Below are 18,303 nucleotides of genomic sequence, written 5' to 3'. Positions count from 1 at the left end.
TATTGGTGTCATTTAGTAGTGGTTTCTTGCAGCAATTCGATCATAAAGGCCTGATTCACGCAGTCTCCTCTGAACAGTTGATGTTGAGATGTGTCTGTTACTTGAACTCTGTGAAGCATTTATTTGGGCTGCAATTTGAGGCTGTTAAGTCTGATGAACATATTCTCTGCAGCAGAGGTAACTCTGGGTCTTCCTTTCCTATGGCGGTCCTCATGAGAGCCAGTTTCATCATAGTGCTTGATGTTTTTTTTGACTGCACTTGAAGAAACGTTGAAATTTCTTGAAATATTTCGCATTGATTGACCTTCATGTCTTAAAGTAATGATGGACTGTCATTTCTCTTTGCTTATTTGAGCTGTTCTTGCTACAATATGGACTTGGTCTTTTACCAAATAGGGCTATCTTATGTATACCACCCCTACCTTGTCACAGCACAACTGATTGGCTCAAACGCATTAAGAAGGAAAGAAATTCCACAAATTAACTTTTAACAGGGCACACCTGCTACTTGAAATACATTCCAGGTGACTACCTCATGAAGCTGGTGGAGAGAATGCCAAGAGTGTGCAAAGCTGTCATCAATGCAAAGGGTGGCTACTTGGAAGAATCTCAAATATATTTAGATTTGTTTAACACTTTTTGGGATACTACAGTACATGATTCCAAAATGTGTTATTTCATAGTTTTGATGTCTTCACTATTATTCTACAATGTAGAAAATAGTAAAAAATAAAGAAAAACCCTGGAATGAGTAGGTGTTTCCAAACTTTTGAATGGTACAGTGAGTATTCACACCCCTGAGTCATACATGTTAGAATCACCTTTGTAAGCGATTACAGCTGTGAGTCTTTCTGGGTAAGTCTCTAAGAGCTTTTCACACCTGGATTGTACAATATTTGCACATTATTCTCTTAATATTCCTGTCAAGCTCTTTCAAGCTCTGTCAAGTTGGTTGTTGATCATTGCTAGACAGCCATTTAAGTCTTGCCATAGATTTTCAAGCCGATTTTAAGTAAAAACTGTAACCAGGCCACTCAGGAACATTCAATGTTGTCTTGGTAAGCAACTCCAGAGTATATTTGGCCTTGTATTTTAAGTTATTGTCCTGCTGAAAGGTGAATATTTCTCCCAGTGTCTGTTGGAAAGCAGACTCAACCATGTTTTCCTCTAGGACTTTGCCTGTGCTTAGCTCTTTTCTTTTTATCCCAAAAAAACTCCCTAGTCTTTGCCGATGACAAACATACCAAGTCAATGTGCAGGGGTACAGGTTAGTTAAGGTAATTGAGGTAATAAGTACATGTACGTACAGTAGGGATAAAGTGACTATGCATAGATAATAAACAGCGAGTAGCAGCAGTGTAAAAAAAGGAGGGGGGGGCAATGCAAATAGTCCGGATAGCTATTAGCTGTTCAGCAGTCTTATGGCTTGGGGGTAGAAGCTGTTAACCTCTCTTGGGTAGGGGGCAGTATTTTCACCTCTGGATGAAAAGCGTGCCCAAAGTAAACTGCCTGTTACTCAGGTCCAGAAGCTAGGATATACATATAATTGGTAGATTTGGATAGAAAACACTCTAAAGTTTCCAAAACTGTTAAAATAATGTCTGTGAGTATAACAGAACTGATATGGCAGGCGAAAACCTGAGAAAAAGCCATCCAGGAAGTTGGAATTATTTTCATGTGGCTGTTTTTCAACTCAATGCCTATAGAGAATCCAATGGGTTAGGAATCAGATTGCAGTTCCTATGGCTTCCACTACATGTCAACAGTCTTTAGACATGGTTTCAGGCTTTTATTTTGAAAAACGACAAGTAAACAGCCATTTTGGTCAGAGGACAGAGAAACTTTGCAGACCTGATTCAGCGCGCCGTTTGTTATTTTTCCTTTCTATTGAAAACGGTATTGTCCTGTTGAAATATTATTGATTATAAAGACAAACAATCTGAGGATTAATTATTAACATCGTTTGACATGTTTCAACGAACTTTACCGGTACTTTTAGTATGTATTCGTCTGCCTGCTGTGACCGCCTTGGAGCCATTGGATTACTGAACAAAACGCGCCAACAAAACTGAGTTTTTGGGACATAAAGAGGGACTTTATCAAACAAAACGAACATTTACTGTGTAAGTGGGAGTCTTGTGAGTGCAACCATATGAAGATCATCAAAGGTCAGTGATTAATTTTATTGCTATATCTGACTTTGTGACTCCTCTACCTGGCTGGAAAATGCTTGTATGCTTTTGTGTGCTGGGCGCTGTCCTCAGATAATCGCATGGTATGCTTTCGCCGTAAAGCCTTTTTGAAATCTGACACAGCGGCTGGATTAACAAGAAGTTAATCTTTAAACCGATGTATAATACTTGTATGTTTTATGAATTTTTATTATGAGTATTTCTGTTTTTGAATTTGGCGCTCTGCAATTTCACCGGATGTTGGCCAGGCGTCCCACATACCCTAGAGAGGTTTTAAGAAGCCTTTTGGACCTAGACTTGGCACTCTGGTAGCACTTGCCATGCGGTAGAAGAGAGAACAGTCTATGACTAGGGTGGCTGGAGTCTTTGGCCATTTTTAGGGCCTTCCTCTGACACCGCCTGGTATAGAGGTCCTGGTTGACAGGAAGCTTGGCCCCAGTGATGTACTGGGCCGTACACACTACCCTCTGTAGCGCCTTGCGGTCGGAGGCCGAGTAGTTGCCATACCGGGTGGTGATGCAACCAATCAGGATGCTCTCGATGGTGAAGCTGTAGAACTTTTTGAGGATCTGAAGACCCATGCCAAATCTTTTCAGTCTCCTGAGAGGGAATAGGCGTTGTCGTGCCCTCTTCACGACTGTCTTGGTGTGTTTGCACCATGATAGTTTGTTGGTGATGTGGACACCAAGGAACTTGAAGCTCTCAACCTGCTCCACTACAGCCCCGTGGATGAGAATGGGGGCGTGCTCGGTGGTGATAATTGCGTTGTTTGCTCTATAACCTGTTAGTTAATTTGCCTTGCGACCATGATATATAGGCCTAAGGCTGAGGCAATAAGAAGACACAGTGGCAGAATAAATTCAACCACACTTTTGGTCAAGCAAGTTAACCTCTATGGGACCGGCGGGACGAATTCGTCCCACCTACGTAACAGCCAGTTGAATCCTGTGGCGCGATTTTCAAAACCTTTGAAATGCTATTACTTAAATTTCTCAAACATATGACTATTTTACAGCTATTTAAAGACAAGACTCTCGTTAATCTAACCACACTGTCCGATTTCAAAAAGGCTTTACAACGAAAGCAAAACATTAGATTATGTCAGCAGAGTACACAGCCAGAAATAATCAGACACCCATTTTTCAAGCTAGCATATAATGTCACAAAAACCCAGAAGACAGCTAAATGCAGCACTAACCTTTGATGATCTTCATCAGATGACATACCTAGGACATTATGTTATACAAAACATGCATTTTTTGTTCAATCAAGTTCATATTTATATCAAAAAACAGCTTTTCACATTAGCATGTGACGTTCAGAAAAAGCATAAAAAGCAAACTTCCGGGGAATTTACTAACAATTTACTAAATTACTCACGATAAACGTTCACAAAAAGCATAACAATTATTTTAAGAATTATAGATACATTACTCCTCTATGCACTCGATATGTCCGATTTTAAAATAGCTTTTCGGATGAAGCACATTTTGCAATATTCTGAGTAGATAGCCCGGCATCACAGGGCTAGCTATTTAGACACCCGGCAAGTTTAGCCTTCACCAAAATCCCATTTACTATAACAAAAATGGTCTTACCTTTCCTGTTCTTCGTCAGAATGCACTCCCAGGACTTCTACTTCAATAACAAATGTTGGTTTGGTTCAAAATAATCCATCGTTATATCCAAACAGCGTCGTTTTGTTTGTGAGTTCTAGACACTATCCGAAATTGTAAATAACGGTCGTGCGCATGGCGCATTTCGTGACAAAAAAATTCTAAATATTCCATTACCGTACTTCGAAGCATGTCAACCGCTGTTTAAAATCAATTTTTATGCCATTATTCTCGTAAAAAAGCGATAATATTCCGACCGGGAAACTGCAATTAGCTAAACAGCCGAAGGAAAATACTGCACGGGGTCGAATCGGGCACGCGCCTAATTCCATTGTCCTCTGATGGGCCACTTGGAAAAGGCGATAATGTGTTTCAGCCTGAGGCTGCCTCGTCATCGTTCAGGTTTTTCCCGGGCTCTGAGAGCCTATTGGAGCCCTAGGAAATGTCACGTTACAGCTAAGATCCTGACTCTTCAATACACAGAAGCAAGAACAACAACACCTTGTCAGACAGGCCACTTCCTGCATGAAACCTTCTCAGGTTTTTGCCTGCCATAGGAGTTCTGTTATACTCACAGACACCATTCAAACAGTTTTAGAAACTTTAGGGTGTTTTCTATCCAAAGCCAATAATTATATGCATATTCTAGTTACTGGGCAGGAGTCGTAACCAGATTAAATCGGGTACGTTTTTTATCCGGATGTAAAAATACTGCCCCCTAGCCCAAAGAAGTTAATGTTTCCAACATTTTTTGACTAATAAATAACTATTGATTTAGAACCACAGAGAGTTACCGCATGTCCCAAAGAAAACAGGAGCTGCTTCCACTATTCCAGAACCATTTCAACTTCATCAAATCGCCTATGTTTAGTCTAATACAGTGACAACTAAAAGATACCAAACACAATTTAGTCCAATCAACGTAAGCTAAATATGATGTGGCTGTTACTGTCAATGGTTCTGATTTGTGTTTGTGTGCGTGCGTGCATGCGTGCGTTCGTGCAAGTAGAAAAAACATGATAACTCACCTTACTTGCAGAAAAACGCCAATGCCATCCTCCTCTCTTTCTTGTTGATGAAACGGTCTATGACTCTGTCATACAGTACACGCTTTTATGTTTTGTTGTCCCAGGCTACCTGGCAAAAATGATTGCTCGCTATCCTAACTTCCTTTCATGGGCAACGTTAGCTAGTTGACATTAGCCTTCTACATGTAGGTACATATTGAACTTCCATCCTCTCAGTCCAGGGTCACAATGTATGAATTTATGGTTGGATCAGAATCGCTGTTATAATCATTGGCCAGTACAGAGAATTAAGTAAAACCACAAGTCCAAATACCTATCTCCAACCATGGCTAATTTAGGAAAGGGACAATTTTAGCTAGCTAGCTAGTCATCGGAGGACAACAACACAATGACCTATTTCTCTTGATGTGATGTGATTTGGAGTGAAGCCAAATTCAACTGGCTTTGCTTGACCCTTTTTTTTTTGGTGCGCCAGGACCATTCAGAGTTGAACTCACTCAGTTTAGCTCAACGCTGATTGATTATTATTTTATTAAAAATTGTATCAAGGGAGGCCAAATGCTCACTGGCTTCCCTTGCATTCAATGTTACGGGCTGCAAAAATGTCATACTCTTTATGACCAGACAGTATCAGATAGATGGTGCCACGTGTGCTCCCTCTCCGGCCTCTAGGTCACCAGGCTGCTCGTTCTGGCGCACACCTGTCACCATCGTTACGCGCACCTGCACATTTTCAGACTCACCTGGACTCCATCACCTCCCTGATTACCTACCCTATATATGTCACTCCCTTTGGTTCCTTCCCCAGGCGTTATTGTTTCTGTTCCTGTGTCAGTTCTGTGCGTTGTTCGTGTTTCTTATTTTTGTATTATGTTGTGTTAATTTATTAAAACACTCACTCCCTGAACTTGCTTCCCGACTCTCAGCGCACATCATTACAGATAGCTTACACATACAGAGACAGAGGGGTGCTGTTTCGCTCGCTCGAATGCAAGATACAGTACATTCAGCCTTTTGCGAATTGAAGGAAAATTATGAAAACACAGAGAGACAAAAGATGAATTATTTTATGTTTTTTTTATTTTACATTTTTTGGGGAAGCCTGGCTTCCCTTGGCATCCATGAATACACACCACTGCTGGGTGTTTTGATATACCATCAAAAGTGTAATTAATAACTTCCCCATGCTCAAAGGGATATTCAATGTCTTCTTTTTTTACCCATCTACCAATGGGTGCCCTTCTTAGCGAGGCATTGGAAAACCTCCCTGGTCTTTGTGGTTGAATCTGTGTTTGAAATTCACTGCTCGACTGAAGGACCTGATAGATAATTGTATGTGTGGGGTACAGAGATTAGTTAGTCATTCAAAAATCATGTTAAACACTATTATTGCACACAAAGTGAGTCCGTGCAACTTATGTGACTTGTTACTCCTGCACTTATTTAGGCTTGCCATACCAAAGGGGTTGAATACTTATTGACTCAAGACATTTTTTATTAATTTGTAAAAATGTCTAAAAACATAATTACACTTTGACATTATTGTGTGTAGGCCAGCACCCAAAAAATCTCTATGTAATCGATTTTAAATTCAGGCTGTAACACTAAAAAATTTGGAAAAAGTCAAGGGGTGTAAATACTTTCTGAATGCACTTTATATAAAGACTTAGACAACTTTTTCTCAGAATGTTCTCCCATGAAATCAGAATGAACCAATATAAATACAACACGCGGAATGCAATTAGACTTGAATGTATTTATTATTATTTTTTTAAGAAAAATGATCAATCAATGTTCCCTCTAACTATTTTAGTCACTGAGAAAATTTCAGGTCTGCTGAGCGCAAACTTTAACGTTGTGAAAATTCTGTGTAACTTCCGGCTTGCGTTTACTGTCAACACTGAGGGTGCACCCACTTTAAGTTAGTTTTAACAATGGTCAAGTAGGTTACTGTGGCTATTTGATCATAATGTAGGCCTACCATGGTACTTATAGTCTAGTCCCATCGCTGCAACTCTCCTACGGACTTGGGAGAGGCAAAGGTCAAGAGCCATGCATCCTCCAAAACACAACGCTGCCAAGCCGCACTGCTTACTTAACACGGAAGCCAGCCGCACCAATGTGTCGAAGGAAACACTGTCCAGCTGGCCACCTCATGCAGGCACCCGGCCCTCCACAAGGAGTCGCATGAGTGCAACGGGACAAGGAAATCCCAGCCAGCCAAACCCTCCCCTAACCCTCTTTAAGGAATACCTGGGATAGGATAAAGTAATCCTTCTAACCCCCCCCCCCCCCCCCCCCCTTTAAAAGATTTAGATGCACTATTGTAAAGTGGTTGTTCCACTGGATATCATAAGGTGAATGCACCAATTTGTAAGTCGCTCTGGATAAGAGCGTCTGCTAAATGACTTAAATGTAAATGTAACCCAGATGACACTGGGTTGATTGTGCACTGCCTCATGGTTGGCTGTGACACAGCCTGGGATTGAACCCAGGTCTGTAGTGACGACTCAAGCACGGCGATGCAGTGCCATAGACCGCTGCGCCACTCGGGAGGCCTAACATTTTAACATGGAAATAGCTGTTTTATCATTCAGCCTACAGTAGCAGCCAATGTGTGGTGTTCAATGTAGACCTACATTCTATGAGACTTCAGAAAAAAACATGCAGGGCTTGACATTAACCTGTTTATCCACTTGTCCTTCAGACAAGGAGATGACTGAAAATGTTGTTTGATGCAAGAAACCACTTTACAAAATAAATTATTACAAAGAATGAGACAAATTATGCTACCCTCTGTCTATTGGCTACGTAGCTTATTCAAGCCTGTCTCAAAATGGTCACATGGAACTACATTGACAATTTTAATTGGCTGATCCTCAAACGAATGTTTGCAAGTATGGTCGAGGTGTTTCTAATATATGTTTTCTTTTATTTATATATATATATATATATATATATATATATATATATTTTTTTTTCCAAGATATCTAATTGCGATTTTGTCTCATCGCTGCAACTTCCCAACAGGCTCGGGAGAGGCAAAGGTTGAGTCATGTGTCCTCTGAAACATGACCTGCCTTCTTAACACCTTCCCACTTAACCCGGAAGCCAGCTGCACCAATGTGTCAGAGGAAACACCTTTTACCCGATGACTGAAGTCAGCCTGCAGGCCCGCCACAAGAAGTCACTAGACCACAATGAGCCAAGTAAAGCCCCCCCCCCCCGGCAAAACCCTCCCCCAACCTGGATGACGCTGGGCCAATTGTGCATCGCCCTATGGGACTCACGGTCACGGCTGGTTGTGACAGCCTGGGATCGAGCCAGGGTCTGTAGTGACACCTCAAGAACCTCAGGAGGCCCCTAATAGATGGTTTTAACAGGGAATTAAACAGACCTCAGATTTACTCTGACTGTCCTTTGTCTCTTTGCTCGTGTGCCATTATTTTCCATTCTATAACTGTTGGACCAGCATTGTTACACACACACAGTAGTTGGATGGATACCCAGACAGTGTATCAAAATACTTGTCATCAGGTACTCATCACAGACAACCAGCCTGTGAAACTCAATACTGGTGTAGATGACAGAATGAGGAAGCAAGATGTTCGTCGCCTGTCTGTCCAATGGTCCTGCTGGAGGATATTTGAACAAATAGAGGTTTCTCTTCCTGAGCTCATGCGATGGAGTCACCCAGAGGGTTTGTGTTATTCCAGCCCAATGAGAAACGCATACTGTTTATCATTGGACGATGGGAAAAATCAAGACAGAGGGGGAAGCCGCCAACGGGAAAATAAATAGAGAGCTGAATCTTACACCACAGGAAACAGGTTTTGAACCTAAACAGTTGGGCACCGAGAGGAATGTGGTATATAAGAGACTCTGGATCTGGCGTTTGTCAAAGAGAGTTTTCCATTGAAAGAATCACAAAAAAACTGCTCCTTCTGCAAGATGTCTCCGTCTCCTTGCAATTCCAACCTTAACCACCAGAGGACATAGCTGTATTGGCGTAAAGTCAGGCCAATACATTTAGCGTGTTACTGTATGACACTCTTTTCCAAGAACTATAACTGTCCAAGACAAGCATATAATATGTGTAACTTCTGGCAGCGCAGTAGATCTTCCAAGTCCCTATATACTGTCTGAGAGGGCTGGAAAGCATTTTATTTGTCTGAAATAAATGATCCTGTCCAGGTGCTTTTTTAAACCGTTAAGTTCTTGTCTGTTTTATTTTGCAGAGTACTCCCTCACCCAGCGCAAACAGCACAACTGGAGGTAAGAATCTTTTCTACATTTTTACTGCACAAATGAGATAATGTTGATCATATATATTTCAAAGCAACATACATTTCCAGATTTATGTGTGAGTGTTCTGTAGACAAGAGTAGCTAGCCTACAGGTGATGCTGAATATCCATTTCTGTTTCACAGAAATTGTATTTCTAGGATACCAATACCACTGATGTCCTGCTCACTGTTGTACTGTATGGCAAAATAGAGCTTTTTTTTCATGAGCATGGCCTTATTTCTATTACAGCATATTGGATGACTGTCATTCACATTCCATTCACCCAGTTTAATGAAACAGCAATAGGGTTAAGCTACAACATGATACTCACATTTTCCCTATACCCATCATGAAGTTTCTACAACCCAGCCTATGAATGAAAGTTTACAATGTAGGTGCACACAGGTTGAGAGAAAATGTTGAGGTGACAGACAGTGACACATGAACAGACAGTGACGCATTCAATACTGTCTTGAATCTAGCTAATCTAGGGTGTAATCATTAGTCGAACAGTTGTAAACAAGAGTTTCTATTGGACAAATTCAGGTATGTTTATCCCTGTTTTTGTTCCGTTTGCTTCCGTTTAAGAAACATTTTTCAACAGAATCGGCGGAATAAATACACCCCTGATCACGCGTAAACACAGTTCACTTTCATAGCAACCACATTTGATTCCTTCTTGCATATATGTGCTCTCCTCCTCTCACCTTTGCCCTTTGCTTATAGACTTCAATGCACAACACATCAGCTGTATGTGACCAGGTGAAAAAAAAACTTTCCAAACCATATCATAACCGCTACACACAGCCTACATTGTTGTCACCATATTAGCTAGAGTAACATCATAGTCAGCATAGCTAATAGAACTAATGTGTTAGTAAAGCCGCTACAATCATACCGTAACGTTACAGTGTACAGTCAGTAAGCAGTTTACACAAACATCGGCGGGCCCCGGTGGCAATATATTTGTAAAACCATAAGCTTACCTTGACTTGGAAGAGTTCCAGTGTTGTGTTGGATAGTCATAGCCAGCTAGCTAACATAGCATCCCTCTGTTTGAGCAGGGTGTTTGAGTTGGCTAAACTAGCTAGCTGCATTTGCTAGCTAAGAAAGTGAAACTGAAAGTGAAAAAAAGGATGAAATCGCTCGCTCTCTCTCTGTCTTGCTTCTCCTTACTTTGAAGAAATTAATTTGTTCAAAACTGTTCAACTATTGTCTTTCTCTCTCTTTGAGTCAACTTCTCACCACATTTTATGCACTGCAGTGCTAGCTAGCTGTAGCTTAAGATTTCAGTAATAGATTCATTCTCTGATCCTTTTGATTGGGTGGACAACATGTCAGTTCATGCTGTAAGAGCTCTGATAGGTTGGAGGACGTCCTCCGGAAGTTGTCATAATTACTGTTTAAGTCTATGGAAGGGGGTGAGAACCATGAGCCTCCTAGGTTTTGTATTGAAGTCAATGTACCCAGAGGAGGACGGAAGCTAGCTGTCCTCCGGCTACACCATGGTGCTACCCTACAGAGTGCTGCTAAGGCTACTGTAGACCGTCATTGCAAAACAGTGTATTTTAATCAATTGTTTGGTGACGTGAATATATTTATATCGTTTCATCTAAAAAATATAACTTTTTATATGTTTTACCGTTTACATTTTTATGAAATTCACTGAGGAGGATGGCCCTCCCCTTCCTCCTATGAGGAGCCTCGACTGAAGGAGTCCCATCTATGCAGCTTGTCTTGCTGACAGACAGACAGATTGGTGAAAGAGAGGCTGACGCTCACTGTTTTTAGTCTACATCCTCCTGCCGTAAACCATGGGGTGCTTTCCCTCCTCTTCCTGAGATATTTCCATGTTGAAATACACAAAGTACTACAACACTCTGTAGCTTGTTTTCTCTGAACACTCGGAATCAGAATTGATTAATCTATTAGCAGCTTAATTATAGATATGGTTGAAAGGCGTTAATGAATGGTCCTTGATTACGGTGGAGGATGTCAGGTCTGTTAATAAGCTCTGAAGGTTGAGGTTTCAGGGTTGAAGGGGTAAGTGAGTACAAGCATCTAGGGATTACAGGGGCTGCTGAATGAGGTACTGGGGACACCCTTAAACCCCTTTGACACACTTCCTCTCACATCCTCTCTCCCCGCTATATTGTAAATCACTGCAACAACAGTGAAAAAGAAAAGGAATGTGTGACTTAATGTAATGTGCACCTATAACCTGTTAGGAGGATTGAGACAACATCTCCTTCACCCCATCTCCTCCCTGGCCTGGCTCCCCCTGACCTGTCTGCTTTTATAAACAGCTGTTGTGGTGCCGGGCTCCATGCGGTGACCCCAGGGTCAGCCAGATCCCAGAGGTGCCTGGGGGGGCAGCTCAGCTCAGCTCTGCTCCGGGCAGGTTCTCTTCATGGAAAACAATTTCCAGTGTTTGTTTTCTCTTTCCTCTCTGTTTGTTCGGGCAGAGTTGGTCCTTGTTTTTCTTTACTGACGATGTTATGGGGACACTTTCACACATATGCTCCCACAGGAAAGCTCGTATTACACAACATTTTTTTCTTAAAAATGAATACCAGGATAGACACCAAGCATATCACAGTGTTTCTTTTTATGTTTCAGCATCTACACTTGATGAGTGTCCTAAATCTTTTTGAAACGATCTGCAGATGGCTCTGTTTTTTGCCCTAGTGGTTGTGATAACATAGACAGTGAGTACAGTACATTATGGAGAAAAAACAGTAAGGCAGACTGGGAAATATTAAGAAAGGATGTTGTGCCATCTCAGAATTAAGCTGACAGACAACACACACACACACACAAACCTCAGTCGGTTGGTGTCAAACTCTGCTCGTTGAATTGCACAGTGTGACAGATGATATGAGACTAGGCTAATGAGGCACACAGTAATTGTGCAAGTGTGCATCTCTATCGGCCGAAGTGTTGAAACGGGTAATCCCCTCTACGTGCAGGTTCAGCACCAGCCATCACACCAGCCATCTCTCCTCCAGTCCCGATCCATCAGGCTGGGGAGCTGCCAGGAGGCATCGGTGGATGTGATTGGGGCATCCAGGGAACTGTACAATGGCTTTATGAGGCTATATGTCCTGTGATGGACAGCTGTCTCACTCCCTCTCCTCTCCCCTCCTCTCCTCTCCTTTCCTCTCTCCTCTTCCCCAGTATTAATGTTCCAGGATGTGTGGGGCCGTAGTTTCTGCCGGACCATAGAGAAGCTGGTGGAGGTGGTCCAAGAGTACCCTGGGGAGGTGGAGCACATCTACAGCCCCTCCTGTGTGCCCCTGGTGCGCTGCGCTGGTTGCTGTGGCGATGAGAACCTGGAGTGTCATCCTACTCGGACCTCTAATGTCACCATGCAGGTAATAGGACACATCCCTTCTGAGGATGGCTGCCATGTTGTGAGGTCGTCAGTGTATTTGATATTTGTATGCCAAGACAAGGAAAAATGCTTTTTTCTACTTTTTCCCCTGCAACTTGTTCAACAACGTGTTCATTCTCAGCTGTTGAAAATCAAGCCAGCGGAGCAGGGTCAAGAATACGTTGAGATGACGTTTGTGGAGCACCAGACATGTGAATGTAGGTAAGAGAAAAAAAGACTTCCTGCTTTGGTAGTATGTGTTTGGTCACTGTAAACCAGCTGCATTGTAATATGCTATTATGTAAAATGATATGACTGATTTTAATATATTTAATCAGTGGTGTTCATATTTCATTCCTAGAATCAGGAAGGCTGTGGTGAAAAGTGAAAGGTGAGCATATCAATTGCCATAATGTCCATTGTAAAGTTAGAGAGTGGGACAGAAATGTTGCTGTCTCTATAATACTTGATAGTTGAGCTCATATCGCTGATAATTTCTGCAGACGGAGACAGAGAGGGAGAGGAAAGAAAAGAAAGGAGAGACAGAGAGTGAAAGATTGTGACAAGTGAGTAATGACGTCTGGAAAATTGAGCAAAACATTTGTCCATCGACCATACATTACATCTTTCTATGTGAAGTAAAAATGCCCCACATGTTAATGTATCATCTATCTCGTTTGTGTCCAAGGTGTCAGCCACCTCGCAGATAACTGCAGTAGCAGCCCTACACCTGTTGCAACCGGCATCTCTATTTATTCCCTGCCCAGCGCTAACAGTATCAAGAGTCTTCAAAACAAACACATCAATACTGTGTGTCTCCATGCACCTAGAGACTCAAGCAGCTGGGTTGTTATGGTGACAGGCCCTCTTGCTGTAGGGGAGTGTTTCTAACTTAGGTTCCACAGGAAGCACATGTTGCTTGGTGAAAAAAATACCTTGGTGACAACTGACCTGACAGACATTTCTGTGAAGCAGTGCAATTGAAGACCAAACATTTAAAGGTTTTACATTTAAAATCATGATGGATATGTTTTGCATAATTACATGATTATTATTGTTTAGTGTTGTTTATTTTATTGCTGTGGTTGTTTTAGCTGCTTATCCCATTTAACATGAATAGGCCTATTTATGCATAAATGTTCCATTCATGAAATTGCAATGTTGTTTCATTAAATCTGTGGGTTCATTAGGGAAAGGAGTTGCTAGTCTACTATCTGAATAAGTTATATTTTACTTTTTGTGTTGTGGTATAAAACATTGTACTGTCATACATGGACTATGTACTAGTACAGTCAGTGAGTTTTCAGCCTTATGTGGAGACTAGGACGTACTAAGTGCTCAGGAGCCCCTGCAGCAGCAACAGGACTATACTAGTAGAATATCACCCTCCAGTGGTTACAAATGGCATTTTCATAGTAATTTTTTTAAAGTGGTTTGTTTCGGATGAAGTATAGAATTATTTTATTGATATAATAGGTACAGTTATGTCCATCATAATTTTTTCATAGGACAAGGTGTTGGTGTACTTTTATGGAATTAAATACAAAATATCATAAAATAACCACAATATCAACATACATGTAGGCTATGCAATATATTGTAACATACACATTGTATTTTTCATCTTAGTGTTAAAAAATCAGACAAGTCACTGGCCATGTAACATAATAGTCAATAACTCCAAAGCAAGTTGACCTACAAGTAGACCTGCAAGTAGACCTACACTGCAAGTAGACCTATACCCCAGTATCAATTTAAGGAGCTACGTTAGAAAGATCTGAGTTTAACCAACTTAAGCTAATGGAACTTGAACTGACTGGTTGCTGTGAAAATGGCTAATTGGACCATATAAACTCTGTTAACATTTTAACTTGGTGATCAAGACCCTCAGACTAGGTGTGCTCCTTGTTTCTCTATTTCATTTCTAGGCCTATAACTTCTGCTGTCATTTCTGTTTCATGACTTACGGCGTTATTGTGTTTTTTCCAGACTACTTTGTGTTTCTGATTCTTTCACAGCTGAACCAAATATTAAAATGAGTTGCTGCTCTTAGTTTCAATGTTTTCTATTCCCCTCTGTCATCCACTCACCTCAAGTCATTTTACAATCTACAAACTAATCGAGTACACTATCACAATGCCCTCCACCTGTGGTGGGTCTGTTTTTAACATGACTTTCATATTGGCCTTTTTGTGTATTATCTGTTGAATAAAGCAGTGGGTTGATGTACAGAACTATGAATGACATTTTACACTTAAGAGTAGACAATTGTTTTATCATTTGTGCTTGTTGTGTATTTATTAGACAGCTTGATGACTAAGATCTTCAGTGTCCTTTAATATGACTAAGAACAAATTTGTTCGGGAGAAGTGTATGCCTATTTTATATATAAAATAAAAAAAATACAATCGTGATGTTGTAATCAAATATGATAAAGGATATGCCCAAACATCTGAGTATTATATATTGTAAATAGATATAGATATATTATATCTGTGAAGAGTGTGCAACAGTTAATAAAGAAATATATAATTGTCTTATGTGGCTCAAATATCATAATTTGTGTGAGAAACCATTTTTTGGAGGGTGGTGTGTGTACGTGCGTGTGAGTGAGAAAGAGAGATGTTGATCACAGCTCAATCTGTTTTGGATTATACCTAGCGGTATACAGGATAATAATGGCACAGACAGTTCCATATTATATTACACATCGCATTTATGATGTTAATTTTGGGTCACGTTTGCTAAATACATCGCTCTGGTCGCAATGTCAATGTTGTACACCAATAGGAACGCTTGAAAAAATAGAGGGAGTGACGTATTCACAGTTTCCATAGCAACGCCTGCTGCCCAGTTATACGGCAAAGACTAGAGTGTTGAATCCGTTTTAAGTTTAAAAGTTTTGGTCTTTCATCGAAGCGAAAGCAACGCGAACTCTTTTAGTTTAGTAGTTGCGAATGTGAACACGTCTACGTTGTCGAATTTTCAAGAGGACTCAACACTTAAAGTAGGTACAAAACGATATATTTGATTTTGTGATCGCATTGTTGGCAGTGCTCCGCCAATATCAAAGTCCGACGTAGCACACACAGTACCGTGTTTTGACTGAGCAGAGCCGGATAACAACAATCTCGGTTCAACCAGTCCAGACATGGCGGGCGAAGGGGCGCCGCGTAAACGTCAAGCTAGTAAACACAGCTGGCTAATGCAGTTAGCTAGGTAGCTAACTTTACAGAGTAATATCCACCTCATTTTCGAACGCTTTTAAAAAACTGAAGCCAAACGGGGAAACTATGGATACAACTTCCCCCTGCGCTCGCGCTCTTCATGTGCGTGCCACTAGAAATCCTGGAATTAGCTTGTTTCTGTTAGCCGTACAGAGGCAGCAGAGGGACAAACTATTTTTATAGATGGACAGCTATTCCGAGACAGCTCCATAACACCATGGCTGTACTAAATTCTAAAGGGACTTCAGGTTACGAAAAAAAGAAAGTATGGGAACTGTAAAAATATCTGATCACTATGACGTGGATATTACATTTACATTACATTTAAGTCATTTAGCAGACGCTCTTATCCAGAGCGACTTACAAAATGGTGCATTCACCTTATGATATCCAGTGGAACAACCACTTTACAATAGTGCATCTAAATCTTTTAAGGGGGGGGGTTAGAAGGATTACTTTATCCTATCCTAGGTATTCCTTAAAGAGGTGGGGTTTCAGGTGTCTCCGGAAGGTGGTGATTGACTCCGCTGTCCTGGCGTCGTGAGGGAGCTTGTTCCACCATTGGGGTGCCAGAGCAGCGAACAGTTTTGACTGGGCTGAGCGGGAACTGTGCTTCCTCAGAGGTAGGGGGGCCAGCAGGCCAGTGGTGGATGAACGCAGTGCCCTTGTTTGGGTGTAGGGCCTGATCAGAGCCTGAAGGTATGGAGGTGCCGTTCCCTTCACAGCTCCGTAGGCAATCACCATGGTCTTGTAACGGATGCGAGCTTCAACTGGAAGCCAGTGGAGAGAGCGGAGGAGCGGGGTGACGTGAGAGAACTTGGGAAGGTTGAACACCAGACGGGCTGCGGCGTTCTGGATGAGTTGTAGGGGTTTAATGGCACAGGCAGGGAGCCCAGCCAACAGCGAGTTGCAGTAATCCAGACGGGAGATGACAAGTGCCTGGATTAGGACCTGCGCCGCTTCCTGTGTGAGGCAGGGTCGTACTCTGCAAATGTTGTAGAGCATGAACCTACAGGATCGGGTCACCGCCTTGATGTTAGTGGAGAACGACAGGGTGTTGTCCAGGATCACGCCAAGGTTCTTAGCACTCTGGGAGGAGGACACAAGGGAGTTGTCAACCGTGATGGCGAGATCATGGAAGGGGCAGTCCTTCCCCGGGAGGAAGAGCAGCTCCGTCTTGCCGAGGTTCAGCTTGAGCTGGTGATCCGTCATCCATGAACACATACTACTCTATTACATGCTCGCTTACACATACACACTTGATCTCCCCTCTCTCTATTGTCGAGAACTGTTCTACAATCTAATATGTTTCTTGTTTGTCTATCTTTTCAATGTCTTTGTCTACATGTTTATATATGTTTACAACAAGCAAGGGGAACATCAGAATAGGGGCATTGGGGAATAATAACATTGTACGGGATACATTTGTACTAGGGATGCGCGATATATCGGTGAACATATCAGAATCGTCCGATATTAGCTAAAAATGCCAACATAGGTATCAGCCGATGTCTAGTTGTTAAACTAGACCGATGTTAAAAACCAATGTCAAAGCTACTATGTATACCTTATATAAAGTAGGTACATCACATAATAACGCTGTGTAAAATGTTGCACTACATGTGCAACACAGCATTCCGAATCAAGCCCACACAATGTCTGCTGTGTGGATCGAGCAGTCAACAAGTCAAGGAGTCATTTGAAAGAGTAAGAACATTTCAGTGAGACAACTCAAAGGTGAAATCCATTAAAGCCAAGATAATGGAATTCATTGCCCTTGACAATCAACCGTTCTCTGTCGTGGTTGATGTTGGCTTTCGCCGACTGGTCGAGCACCGGTACACAATACCAAGTGTGTTATTGTTCAGATGTTGCACTACCAGAGTTGCACAGTAATAGCGTCACTGCTATTAGCTTCACGACATACATACTATGGAACGCCGTTTGGGTCTTTGCGTGTCAAAAAAAGATAGTGTCACTGTCAAAGCTGTACAAAAAACAAACACCGGCCACGAACGATGTGTTTACAATACTGCGTTCATAATAAAGCATAATTTGTTCAATCGCAACTACTGGGGTAGCTAGCTTTAGCTTGGTACCTAGCTAGCACCAATACAACCAGCCTGAAAACAATGACCAGTAGAAACTGCAGTCATTCTCATTATTCTCAGCGATCCTTGTGAGTAAGTATTAGCTAGGTTGCCACTTGTTGTTCGCCTATTGAAATTGAACTTCAGTTCATGAAAGTAAATAGCTAGCCAGCTAATTAACCATGTTGCCCAAAGATAACATTATAAGTAGCCAGATAGCTTCATCTGGCTAGGGAGGCTCAACCGAACGTGGTTATGTGTTGTGAAGCTAGCCATAATAAGGATTACGCACAATAGTGGAATTTGCAGTTTGCCTTCAAAATAAAAGTATGTCATTGACAGTGATGCAAATGAATACAAATAGTAGAATTATGCCATACTTGTATTTTGAAGGCTAACTGCAAAGTCCACTATTGTGGCTAATCCTTATTGTGGCTAGCTTCACATAGATGGGGCCCGAGCACCATTAATCAAATAAGAACTCTCTTAT

At 41.6% G+C, this 18,303-nt stretch overlaps 2 protein-coding genes across 5 annotated transcripts in view; both read left to right on the top strand.

The window, feature by feature from the left end:
• pgfb (placental growth factor b) overlaps positions 1-14,730 on the top strand; it is a 32,291-nt gene extending 17,561 nt beyond the window's left edge. Inside the window, exons 2-7 of the mRNA XM_045723480.2 lie at positions 9,075-9,111; positions 12,301-12,497; positions 12,639-12,718; positions 12,858-12,887; positions 13,000-13,062; positions 13,185-14,730. Coding sequence (XP_045579436.1) covers positions 9,075-9,111; positions 12,301-12,497; positions 12,639-12,718; positions 12,858-12,887; positions 13,000-13,062; positions 13,185-13,206 — 429 coding nt within the window. The 3' untranslated portion in view covers positions 13,207-14,730. The remainder of the gene's footprint in view (positions 1-9,074; positions 9,112-12,300; positions 12,498-12,638; positions 12,719-12,857; positions 12,888-12,999; positions 13,063-13,184) is intronic.
• A 596-nt stretch (positions 14,731-15,326) lies between these two features.
• Positions 15,327-18,303, top strand: part of LOC106611026 (osmosensitive cation channel TMEM63C) — an 89,738-nt gene continuing 86,761 nt past the window's right edge. For 3 of the 4 annotated variants that reach the window (XM_014210829.3, XM_014210828.3, XM_082955667.1), the window contains exon 1: positions 15,327-15,503. The gene's annotated coding sequence lies outside the window, so the exon portion shown is untranslated. Of the gene's footprint in view, positions 15,508-18,303 lie in introns of all 4 variants that reach the window. The other variant, XM_014210830.3, reaches the window with a different exon arrangement.

Source organism: Salmo salar, chromosome 09 (assembly GCF_965601325.2).
Source record: "Salmo salar chromosome 09, fSalSal1, whole genome shotgun sequence".
NCBI lineage: Eukaryota > Metazoa > Chordata > Actinopteri > Salmoniformes > Salmonidae > Salmo > Salmo salar.
Note: the sequence above shows the minus strand (reverse complement) of the source record. Positions and strands in the feature narration are given on the sequence as shown.